This window comes from Lipotes vexillifer, unplaced genomic scaffold, assembly GCF_000442215.2.
Source record: "Lipotes vexillifer unplaced genomic scaffold, Lipotes_vexillifer_v1.1 scaffold764, whole genome shotgun sequence".
Lineage (NCBI taxonomy): Eukaryota > Metazoa > Chordata > Mammalia > Artiodactyla > Lipotidae > Lipotes > Lipotes vexillifer.
In genome coordinates, this window is record NW_006799086.1 from 437,398 (window position 1) to 449,730 (window position 12,333).

A 12,333-nucleotide genomic window follows, 5' to 3' on the forward strand; every position below is an offset into this window, starting at 1 on the left:
TGAGATACAGCATCCCATGAAGAGACCCCCAGGGCTGAAACCCAGACTCTGCTGGCACTGCTGTGGCTCAAAGAATTGCAGAAAAGTCACTGGGGTTCTCCCTTGTTGTAAATCGCCGGAGCGTCTTCACGGGGAAGGGTCTCACTGGAGGCACTTGACTACACCACCATCCGAGGGGATGCTGAGGGAAGCTTCTAGCCACTGGGTGTGTTGACCACCATATATTTTAGGAGACATTCTCTGAACAAGCCAATCACACTGCAGGATCATCAGAAGGCTTGTGCTGTGACAGTTGCATATGCTGCAAAGTCAGTCCCTTGGAAGTACAGAGCAGGTTTTTCTTGGTAATTTGTCTGTGTTCATTAGTATTTCCCTATATCCAGAGCATGCTCCACAGAACGCAAAAAGAAAACCCAGAGAACTCACCACCATGCTGCTCCTCAAGCCCCAGTTCCCTAGTCCATCTTCCTCCTTCTCTTTACCTTTCAGTCTTCTTATGCTGGATTGATGTATAATATCTGTTACTCAACCAAACTTGGGTCTTCTTGCCCAACGTGCAGCAAAGCCAATTTTCTGGCACTTGGTTGTGGTGAAAGAAAGTACAGCATTTACTGCAGGGTGCCAAGCGAGGAGAGCAGTCAGCTACTGGTCAAAAGACCCAAACTCTCCAGTGGCTTTCGAGGAAGGGATTTTAAAGGCAAGGTGAGGGAGAGGGCCCTGTGTAATCAGCTCATGTACATCCTTGTGATTGGTTGGTGGTGAGGTAACAGGATGTTATTTCAGGAATCTCAATTTTCAATTTTCTGGTTCCAGCTGGTGTGGGATCTACGTGTTGGTGGGCGGTACACAGTCAGGTTCTTCCCTCTTGCGGGGGTTTCAGTATCTGCAAAACAGCTCCAGGATATGGCTCAGAATTTATAGCTCTTGAGGAACTAAGGGTCCTTGACTGTTTTATGGCTGAACTATTATTATTTTGTCTTGCTTGACTGCTTTCCTGAGACATGGTGCGGGAGATGTCTGTCCCTCGGAAGGCCCCACAAGGTCCTGCTCAGTTTCATATCTAGGGTTTTTACCTGTATTTAGGAGAAGGAATGGGGAGAAAAGTTTCTATTCCATTTCCCTTAGATCAAAAGCCTAGTTTTGCATTTAAAATTATTTTTATTTTCTCTAACCAGTGCTTTTCTGGCTTTTAAATGACTGTATTGAGACATTATCTTCCATTTTGTTAAAAAAAAAAAAAATTCTCTTCTGGCACCTACATTGTTTTCGTTTTGCCTTCTTTTTCTTCTCTCTTCTTCCCTTTCCTTTTCTACTTTTCCCTCCCTCCCTTTGTTCCCTTCCTCTTCTCTCTTTCCACCCTCCCTGTCCTGCCTTCCTTCCTTCCCTTTTCCTGTGACATAGTTATGCAGGAGCTATTATGTTAAGAAGTAATTCAATGAGTTTATTTATGGCTATCTTTTCCAATGAGATCACCTTCATGTTTATACTGGTTTTGAAATATTAAAGTGACAAGTGAAAATATAATTGCGACAACTCAAAATATAATTTGTCTAAATACCTCAAGTTTTGGTAAAAAGCATCAAAAGTTTTCATCATCAGAAATAATTTTATTATTTATTTTAAAGCAATTCAGTGTAACTGGTAGCAAAATGGTACATAGACAATAAACAGAACCAAATCCCATAGGGTTACAAGGACTAATGTTGACTTCATTTTTTATTTTCATATGCAAGTGTAAGTATTTAAAAAGGCAACTGTTTGTTAAAAGGCTTTTATAAGTATGTTTTTATTCTTTAAATAACAGAAAAGCTAATAAACTATCATTATTATAGCAAGCTAATATGAATTGTGTCAAATATTAAATTTGGACTAATGTTCATAATCAAAAATAATTATTGTAAAATTTATGAAACAAATTTTATAGTGTTATAGGAAATATAGTCAGGTCCTAGCTTAAAATCCTAGTCTTGACAACTGTCATAATGCAAAAATACTCAACTTGAGATCTTGTGGGGAAATAGAAGATTCATAAAATCTTACATCTACTCTTAAACATAATTGTAATGGAGTAAAGAAAAGGCAACTCGAAACATCATACTTAAATATCAATGTGCAAATATAAAACAAGTTCATTAAATTTATTATTGTTCATTAAATTTATTATTCTCCATTACATGTATTTGTTCAATTCCACCTTTAGTTTGAAATTTTACACGTGAATATATGTTTGTCTGATATATTTCAGCTGTGTTTATAACATACACACATACATATGCATACAATCTTTGTTTTAAGATATGTTTCCAATTTTAAGTAACCTGTTATAAATTCTACTTCCCTGTATAGTTAAAGAAAATTAAATACAGGCTCTCCCTATTTTAGGGGAAATTCTTGATGTTCTTGTTATTCTAAAATGAGAGTAATGTAAAATACTAAACAAAAAGGCATTTCATATTCTCAAAGCCAAATATACAATGGCTATATAATCTATAATTTCACATTTTATGTTTTATATTTTATATCCATAGAATTATTGGGGAAATATTAGGCTTTCTTTATTTTTATTTATTTTATTTATTTATTTTTTTGCGGTACACGGGCCTCTTACTGTCGTGGCCTCTCCCGTTGTGGAGCACAGGCTCCGGATGCACAGGCTCAGTGGCCATGGCTCACGGGCCCAGCCGCTCCGCGGCATGTGGGATCTTCCCGGGGGGCACGAACCCGTGTCCCCTGCATCGGCAGGTGGACTCTCAACCACTGCACCACCAGGGAAGCCCTCTTTATTATTTTTAATCCTTCTATTTTCCTTTCAATTTATCTGCCTCTTTGTGAAAAGAAATGATAACATGTCTCTTTCTAGTCTTATGTGTCCTATTTTCTGTTGAATTAAAATTTAATGTCAAATTCAGAAATTAAAATACACAAAATTGGAAGAAAAATATCTTTTTAAATTTGTCAACGTCTCTTTCATGGGAATGACAGTGCATTTCAACTACCTGGCAAACTGTGCTCTGTGCTTTTCAACCTGTTTCTGAAAGGGAATAATGCAATGCAGGTAAAAGCACTGGTGTTGCCAAAGGTCAGCGTTTCCTTATTTATAACTGTCAAATTATGTATGGTTTACCTTACATTTAAACAGCAAAACCTACTTATTTTTATTTTATGCTTTTTCCTCACAATGTTAAAACATAGCTCCTATAGATAACTTTCCAAAATTAGATCAAAATTTTTGATATACCAATTTTTTGTGTATTATTATTTCAATACTAAAGGCATAAAGGAGGACTTTTAATGTTTTGAAATTTCTTTGTATTCTATAAAAAGTATAATTTTGTTTCTTTTAATTTTAAACTATCTTTCTAATGAAATATACTGTATAGATATATAAAAATGTTAAATATTTATTGAATATTTCAATTAATGCTTCAATTCTTAGATCAGATTTAAGTCGACAAATGTGTTTTAAGTATTCTCTATGTTAGGATTCTTTTAGGAGAAACAATAAATATTTGCTTTCGTATACTGTTCTTGGCATACAACGTGTGTTAAACATAAGGTTAGGGAAAAGTTCATGTAGTTGATATTTCTTTTTTTGTTGTTTTTGTTTCTTCAGAGTAATAAAACATGCTATGAACAGCTCAAATTCTAAAATGAATATATCATGTGAAAAGTCAACAAAAAGGGTAAAATGACTTAAAGATCCATATTCTAAAGCAAACTATGATTCTTACACAAAAGTCAGCCACACAAGTTTGTCTGTTAATCTGTGTAGAGAAGGCCGGACACTTGTGATGAGCTCATTTTTATAAAATGGCAAGTTTAAAGAATATAATAGGACACATTTAATTTTAAGTGGAGCAACAATCTTCTATGTCCATTGGGACGCACCAAATATAACTGGACTTCTAGTTTACTTTCATAAACCTTAATACTTTTAAAAAATTGGCTTCATACAGTTTGTATTATTGTCAAACAATGAAACATCAGGTTCAAATTTTTGCGTTTCAATTTAGGTTTTCAAAATCATTCCATTGATGTCTTTCAAATATTAATGGGAGGAGTACCAACAAAGCAGTACTTTAAATTTCAAAGTTATCTAAACTTCTAGGAGAATAGATTTTTTTTTAATATGAGAGAATTGGATATACTCCAATCTAGTTTATTTCATGCCAGCAACACTCTTGTTTTTCTAAGATTTAGAGTTGTTTCAAGCAAGATCCTTGTAGGAGAAAAAAGTCTCTTATTTTCTTTTTTATCAAAGCTGAGTTTCCTCCCGAGAATCTTGGCCTGTGGTGTTGCAGATGCTGTTTTTTCGACTGGGTTCACCATTTGGTAGGTAGGCCAGTGGATCGGGTCGGATTAAGTATCTAAGAAAAGAAAACAAGGCAAATAACTGTAATCAAAAAAACTAGTTCACATTGACACTTTAGATTGTTACTTTAAATTTATTTGTTCAGTGTTTAAGGTTATCGAAACTTGTCTCTATATAACGTTGGTGGAAGGACTTGCTGTTTATTTGGCCAGGGCTTGTAATAATTCTACACCTAAGATTATCAAGATGAATGTGGATGAATGAAGAATCATTATCTTTCAGTTAGGATCCATTTCACCACCTCCATCTTTTCAAAAGTTTATGTTTTATTTTAGTATTTTGTTGATTTATTATTCTTTTCTTTGGCTATTTTTCTATCAAGGATGCCTAAATCCTAGCCATGATTATATTACTCAACTGCTCTTAGTGTTATTTTTATCATTCATAAATAAATTTGACCTACATTATTCTATAGGCTTTTTAATTTAAATATTCTATGGTTCTATAAAATTAATGATTTCATAAATGCTCTGGAGGATATTATGCCTAGGTAATATTTTAATTATTGGGAAATTTATTAACCTAAAATTCAGGTTATGCTATAGTAAGAAATTGGACAAAGAAAATAATTCTCAATTCATTCTACTAGTAAATAGGAAAATGTTCACCTGCCAAACTCACACATCTCAATAATGTTAGAATTTGTTTCAAGAGAGATGTTTTACTTCAGACCGTCAAGTGACATGAGCGTCCATTTCTTGAGCGTGTCTGGACTACTGGGCTAGGTCCTGGGAATACAAAAAACCATACACTTCTTTCCCCTTCAGAGGATTAACAGAGCGTAATTTATGAAACAGATAGAAAGGTTAAAAAGAAATTCCAAACATCACAGAAAGACAAAAAGAACAACAGTGAATGAGGGAATAGTTTATTGAGGAGGTTGGATTGATGGCTTTCCAGGCTTAAGTGGAGACAAACGGAGAGGAAATGGGACACAGAAAAGGATGCTCCCAACACGTTTAGAAAATGAGTTTGACTTTAGAGGACCGGTTAGACCAGGAGATGATGGTAGGTAAATTCAGGAAGAAACATAGAAAGCAGCTAATAAAGGACTTTAAGTTTCAGGATAAGTAGTTTCTATTTCTGTTCCAAAGGCTTCTCACTGGAAGCCACTGAGGTTTTGGAAGGGAGAGAAGGAAAGTAAATATATGTAATACAGCATTCTAAAAGTCTTGTTCAGGTGCAAATGCAATTAGTATTTCATAGTTTTATAATAATGTTCGGAGTTACAAAATAAATGGAGAAACTATTTTAAAAGCGGGGACTCTAATGAAGATTTGTACTTCTCCTCTTAAAAACCAAAGGAAAAATATTCATAAAGTATGTCCCTTAAAAGAGCAATTTCAAGCTCTACAGTCTATTTTCTTGGATCAAATGAAAGTTGAGATTAGCGTCCTTGGATCTATTTATTAACTAGATTTTGCTATCCAACCACCTGCTTTATAATTATTTTGAATATCAGTAGCATAGTAGATCAATGAAGAAAACTAATAGTGCACATTAAGCTTTTTAACTCCATATCACCTAGTGATTTATTGTTCTTCAAATCAAATTATTGTTGTACCTTCATTTAAAATGAACTTTTGAAAGTGATTGTTTAGAAAAACATAAAAGGTATGAGTATAATCCATTATCCCCTAAATTCATTGATGTAGCTGCAAATTTTCCTTTCCCTATTGTAATCACTACTAAAAGTATGAGTCTAATAAAATAAATTTCTTAAATGCATTTTTTGTACTGCTTGTCATGGTAGCATATTTTCTTGCTCCAGTTATACTAAAATTTAATTATCTCAATGCAACAAAACAGATCATGGCAAAAAAGAGTTCTTTTTTTTTTTTTATAGCAGTCAAGTTGATGTTTTAGCTTAAAACTAATAAAAAAAATAGCATCCAAAAGGCAGAAAATTCCATGCTTATTTTCCTGTATATATTATAACATTATATATTTTATTTTTACGTTTCAGTTTTTAAAAGTTTCAGGAATTATTTTGAATTATAAAGTCTATCTGATTGAAGGATTTGTATTGACACATAGACTCCAAAGGTTAACACTATCTTCCCATGCCATCAAAAATAATCATGGAAAAGAATTATATTAGGCTCAAGAAACTTACAATTTGTTATGAAATAAAAATAAGGTAATCCCAACTTTAAAAAAAAACATATATAGTTGATAATTTGAAAAAGAGACATATGAAAGTTGGGACTACAAGAGCAGATTTAATAAAAATTGCCTGATTTTATGGGTTAAAGGAAGAAAGACGTGTGTAAATATGGACACAAGAAAAACGGAGAAGTTTTGTTCTATTACAGTCATATACTAAGTGAAGTCTCCAGAATGGGCAGTTGAAAGCCAGGTGCATCACAAATAAGATATTTTCATCTAGCTTAAAGTGTTCCAAAAATTCAGCAACCCCACTGGATATGAAGTTTGACAGCCGCCTTAAGAACTCTAGCAGCTGGGATTACCATTCATCAGATTCCCCCAAGTTCCTATACTCTAACCAGTATCATCAGATGGCAAAATAAAGCATTATTAAACTTGCTAGTTGTATCTTAGCTGACTTACAAAAATCTTTTCACACTGATTTTGGGTCAAAGTTACTCCTGCTGATGTATTTTCCTAATAAGCTTTTGAAGCACATTCATCTTTTTGCCCTAAAACTGAGCAGTACTCAGCAGGCCTATATTCATTCTTCTCCATTTACTTCTTTATGTAATCCTTTTTTTCAAAAAATCATTGTCTTTTCAGTTTTATTCATTTAGGTGAAAAGTAACTAGTTTCTATATAGAACTAGCTTCTTTCCAAAGCTTGGTACTGTATCGCTGTATGCTTTCTAGACATTCCCACTTAGCACACTGAACAATGTACCTAAACTCCAGCTCATCATCTCTCTTTTCTCCATACCCAACGACTGCTCTTTCCTGCTTGAAAAAGTGCCCCCCTATACTGACTTGTTTCAGTGAAGCAGTAATTTCTTTTGCAATCACATAGATTTGAAATCTGAAAGCCATGTGAGAGCCCTTATTTTCCAATTCCCAGACCAATGAACAAGTCTCACTCTTTGTCTCCATAAATTTACCTCCATAGGATCTTGTCTTTACAATCCATCATCCAGATGTTATGACCGATTCTTATCTCCATCCTGCCAATCAATTCTATTGCTTTTTACAGAGCACTTTTTTAAAAAATTGAACCCTCCAACCCCAGCCAAAATCTTCCACGAAAGTGACAGCATCTAATTTCTGGCATATTACTAGCTTTAGTTCTAAATCACTTGCATGGATCCACTTTATACTCTGCATCACAGAATGTTCTCACTCTTCTTAGTCACTGACCTTATTATTTATTTCCAGGTTATAGATACAAACACATCCTGTGGACCTAACACCCACCAAGACTTTTGAATCTTTGGCATTTGTTTTATGTCACCAATACAATCTGGAGTTAACTACCCTGTGTAAGCAGGCCTTGGTGCAGCTCAGCCTTGGGACCATGAACCTCAAGCTAGGAATTTCTCACCTAGGCTTATACCTAAAACTGTCAAAATGCCTTTGCTAAAATCCTGCTACTTTCTTGCTCATATATCCAAGTGCTGCCCATTGCCTATAAGGTTGAATATCAATTCCTTATTTTGTCATCTAATGTCTTTCCAAAGTCAGGTTTAATATGTTGCCAATATTATGTTTAACTAATTAACAACAGAGATGTTAATAATACAAAGCTTTTACTCTGGTCAAACTGGGCTCTGTAGTATTGCCAGCTGGCACGCATTATGCAATGCCCAGGCAGTGCATTTTCTCAAGCCATCTCCCTGTTCTGGAACGTCCCCTCCTTTCTCTCCACCTGCACAAATTCCATCTACCCTGAGTGTCTAGTTCAAGTCCGTCGTCCTTTGTAATCCCTGTAGCTCACAATAATGGCTTCTCTCCTGAATTTTGAAAAGCACCATCTCACTTAATCAATGCTTAAGTCATGTGACAAACTCATATATATACTGCTATTAAAAGTTTATGCTTAAATTGTAGTTTTGTTAATTAGAATGTAAACACTTTGAAATCAGGGAAAATGCCTTATTTGTTTCTATAGAGCACATTTTTAAGGCGACACTAGTACAACTGAACATGCATAATACATAGTTTTTGATGAATCAAATTACTACCATAAATCATTTCCTAATAAGGGTTTTGACCAATTTTACCTTGGCTTTGAGAAACTCTCAGGTATTTCAAACTAGCTAGTGTGGGATATTTTAGGTTTTCCTTTGAGCTTATCTCTTCTTGTTCCACATATTTTCTGTTATTTTTCCAAATGTATATTTGCTCACAAAATACAAAATTTATGCTGCTTTTTCCTTCTTTTATAGCTCTACCATCCTACAATGCTTTTATATAGTATTACACACAGCAATATATAAAAGGCATTTGTTTATTGAACACAAAAATTAGACTTTGATTTCCTAAGCATTTGTATCACAAGAAAGATAAGGGGCTATTATGGTGGAAATAAAAATATAAAAGTAAATAAATGAGTGGTTTTCTGAAAATACATGCCTTATGTGAGATCAACTTACACAACATCATTCAGCTCTAGTCTGGTATCTGGAGATGGGTTTATCAGGATGTAGGAGAGGGTACTTTGATGATCATTCATTTCATCTAGAAGATAAATAAATGCCAAGTGTGTTATACCACTTACAGAAAATTACAGGAATTATTGTAGCGTGTCTTATCTTCAAACCATAGAGCTGTCAACAATAACTTGCTATAGTTTTGTCCACAGCAGGATTGTGTATATAACTTTGGCTATTTTCAAATTACTGCCACTGGAAATATCTGACAGGTGCTCACTTTTTGTTCCAATAGATATTAAAAATAAAGTATCTAATTCTGTTCAGAACAACCACAGTTATAATCTACCTTGTAAGCTATTACACTGAAAAAGTATTTCTGTTAATGAAATAGCTAGACAGGATGTTTACTTAATTTATTATGCTTTAATAATTATTAAAAAAAATTGTGGTTATAAACGGCCATCCCAGACAGGAACATTCATATGGGAATTCTGCGAAAAATCATCTAATGTCATCGTGTTTAAAAAACACAACAGAAATGTACCTAAAAAGCACAAAGGCCCTAAATACTTTTGACTTCCTTACATGATATACCTGATATAAGACATGGTAATGTTCTTGCCAAATGCAAAGAATCCCGTGAAACAGAATTTAATTGTAAGTTTTAAGGGAAGTGTACCATGGGATCCTTTGTTTTTTCTCTAAAGCAATACATATTTTAAAAATAAAAAGCTGTGCCCTTTACGTTTTGTCAATTCACTCTGAAAACATCATCAGACTTCAAGTATGGAGAACTGAACTGGCACTGAAAATGAAAATAGCTTTGGGATTGAGATTTTTTAGCTGCTAAGGCTATGAGAAGGTGTAAATATAAAGCCACGTGGACACATACTCAATGAATATTAATCTTCCCAAGGGTAAAGTTTTTAGGCTGGGCGGGCACTGTTTCAAGTCCTGCTCTAGAGCCATAGTACTCATCTAGCCACTTCAGTTGCAGACAAGCTTGGCTCCTAAAAGTAGTACTAAATTTTGCAGTTTGATCCAAAATCTAAGAATATATTTCATACTAATAGAGATATATCAATATATATCAAGTATATATCAAGATATATACTCAAGTAACTGCCTAAAATTAAAGATCTTTTTTAGGACAACATAGCTGATCCTGATAATTTCCTACACTGGAAAATATATATTATTTTCATAAAATAACATCTACCACTAGGTTTGACTAGAAACCTGTCACTTGACTGTGAAAGACAGTAATTTCGGTTATGATCTTTCAAGCTGATATCCAGATGTGCCTTATTCTTAAGTCTATAAATGAACATCCTTATCTTACAAGGCAGATAAACTGCAGTATAATCGAACCCACCATAAGTTTGCCAGTAAAGCTATTATAATCATAAGATTATCAAATTAATACTCAAATAAAGGAATATATTCGGTTTCATATCCCAGGGGCAGACACAAGGAACTGTATCCTGTCATGGGGATAAGGTTGCCAGGCAAAATAGAGAATGCCCTGTGAAATCTGAATTTCAAATTAAAAATTAACAATTTTTTAGCTATATATATATATATATATATACCAACTATTATAGGTAACATGCTTATACTAAAAATCATTTGTTGTTTATCTGAAATTTAAATTTAACTGGGAATCCTGTATTTTTACTCGCTAAATCTGCCAATCATACCTGGGGGAGGGGGTGGATGGCTAATTCAATCAGCTGGAGCTTGGAATTCCAAAGAATATATAACGATGAGCTTACTCCAAATAAGGTGCAATTTCAACTCAAAGCATATTGTACTGGCAGAAGATTACCAGAATCATCTTTCTACATAAAAAGCAATTTTGACGTATGTATTCTTTCTGAGAAATTTCCCCCTTGTGTGAATTTCCACAATAGCTAAACAAAAGAACAGAGGTTAACAGTGCATTCTGCAGACTAAAGCAGGGTGCCCTGAAAATCTCCACCTATTTGGCTATGTATAACTCAATTTCTCATGTAAACAATGGCACTGTTGAAGTCTCTTATGTAAAGCAGTGAACATTACTGAACAGTGGCACTAGAGGGAAAACAATTTTAACAAATACCTTCTCAGTTAATATTGATACTCAACCCTTCTCCTTGATTATTAACATGTTGTTGTACTCATTTTTGGTTCTGGGATGAGGTCAAAATCTTACTGGTGACTTGGTATGCCTGTTACAAATGTAAAAACTGTCTAGATAACTGAGAACTTTACAGAACTAGATATAACTATCATGTCTGTTCAAGTAGATAGTTGGGTTTTATCTTTCTGAAGATTTTTGTTTTTCCATGGATTCCAGGAATTGGAGCAAACATTTTGCTGATGTGTTCAATTCAATGATCCCATAAGGTTTATATGGAAACATGGGTAACATCGCAGTCAGAATTCATCACTCCTGGTCTTTCCTCACCCACCCCTCACTGACCGTCTCAGTGTTAACAGAATTAAAATAAATTGCTGAGCTCAAAGCTGTTCTCTCTTTCCTTCTGATGCCTGCCTTGCTGTAGGGTTCACCTTGTCTGCTTGTTCTCTGCCGTGCTGCTCTGTCTGGAAGTCCTACAGTTCATTCTCTTTCACTTTGTGACTTTAAGAATTAGACAGTGAGTTTGTAAAAGCCCATTGTAGTCATCTATCAAAATGACATTCAACAATCTAGTGGTATCAGCCCTAAGTCTGGTATTTTTGTCTCTACCAGTTATTCCCTACATATTTTTTAGTTATTTCTGAATTCTGGAGGGGGAAATATGGTAGGTTTCCTGTATTTTTAAGACCCTATCATAGTAATCACAATTGGTGGTGGCAAAGACATGAATGGATTAAATCTCTTGGGACTTCCCTGGCGGTCCAGTGGTTAAGACTCCACGCTTCCAAAGCAGGGGGCACGGGTTCGATCCCTGGTCGGGGAACTAAGATCCCCCATGCTGTTCAGACAGCCAAAAAAAAAAAAAAAAAAAAAAAACGCAACATTTATTGATAGACACGAGAAAGGAAAAAAAAAAAAAAAAAAAATTGCAGATTGACTCTCCATATCTGTGGGTTCCGTATCTGCAGATTCAACCAACTGAAGATCAAAAGGCTCTTTACCACAAGTATAATAACATATTTAGCGAAGAAAATAAATTTACTTAGGAAAATTTGGCTCATGAAACAGAATCGAGATTTTATCTCCTACCCAGCAAAAATATCTACTAAGGAAATCTATTGTGAGGATATTCAATGTGTTCTTAATAAGCAAACTCTGACCTTGGTAAAATTAAAAGCACTATATCATTTAAAGTGTCTTCTAGAAATTATTGTTCATCATTGACATACTTATCTTTTTTTTTTTTTTTTTTTTTTTTTTTTT

At 34.4% G+C, this 12,333-nt stretch overlaps 1 protein-coding gene across 2 annotated transcripts in view; it reads right to left on the reverse strand.

Moving 5' to 3' along the window:
- Positions 1-3,867: 3,867 nt before the first annotated feature.
- LOC103075343 (potassium channel subfamily T member 2) overlaps positions 3,868-12,333 on the reverse strand; it is a 265,002-nt gene continuing 256,536 nt past the window's right edge. Inside the window, exons 25-26 of one of the 2 annotated variants that reach the window (XM_007471495.1) lie at positions 8,949-9,033; positions 3,868-4,367 (exon numbers count right to left, since the gene is read on the reverse strand). In XM_007471495.1, the coding sequence (XP_007471557.1) occupies positions 4,256-4,367; positions 8,949-9,033 (197 nt within the window). In that variant the 3' untranslated portion in view covers positions 3,868-4,255. The remainder of the gene's footprint in view (positions 4,368-8,948; positions 9,034-12,333) is intronic. The other variant, XM_007471494.1, reaches the window with a different exon arrangement.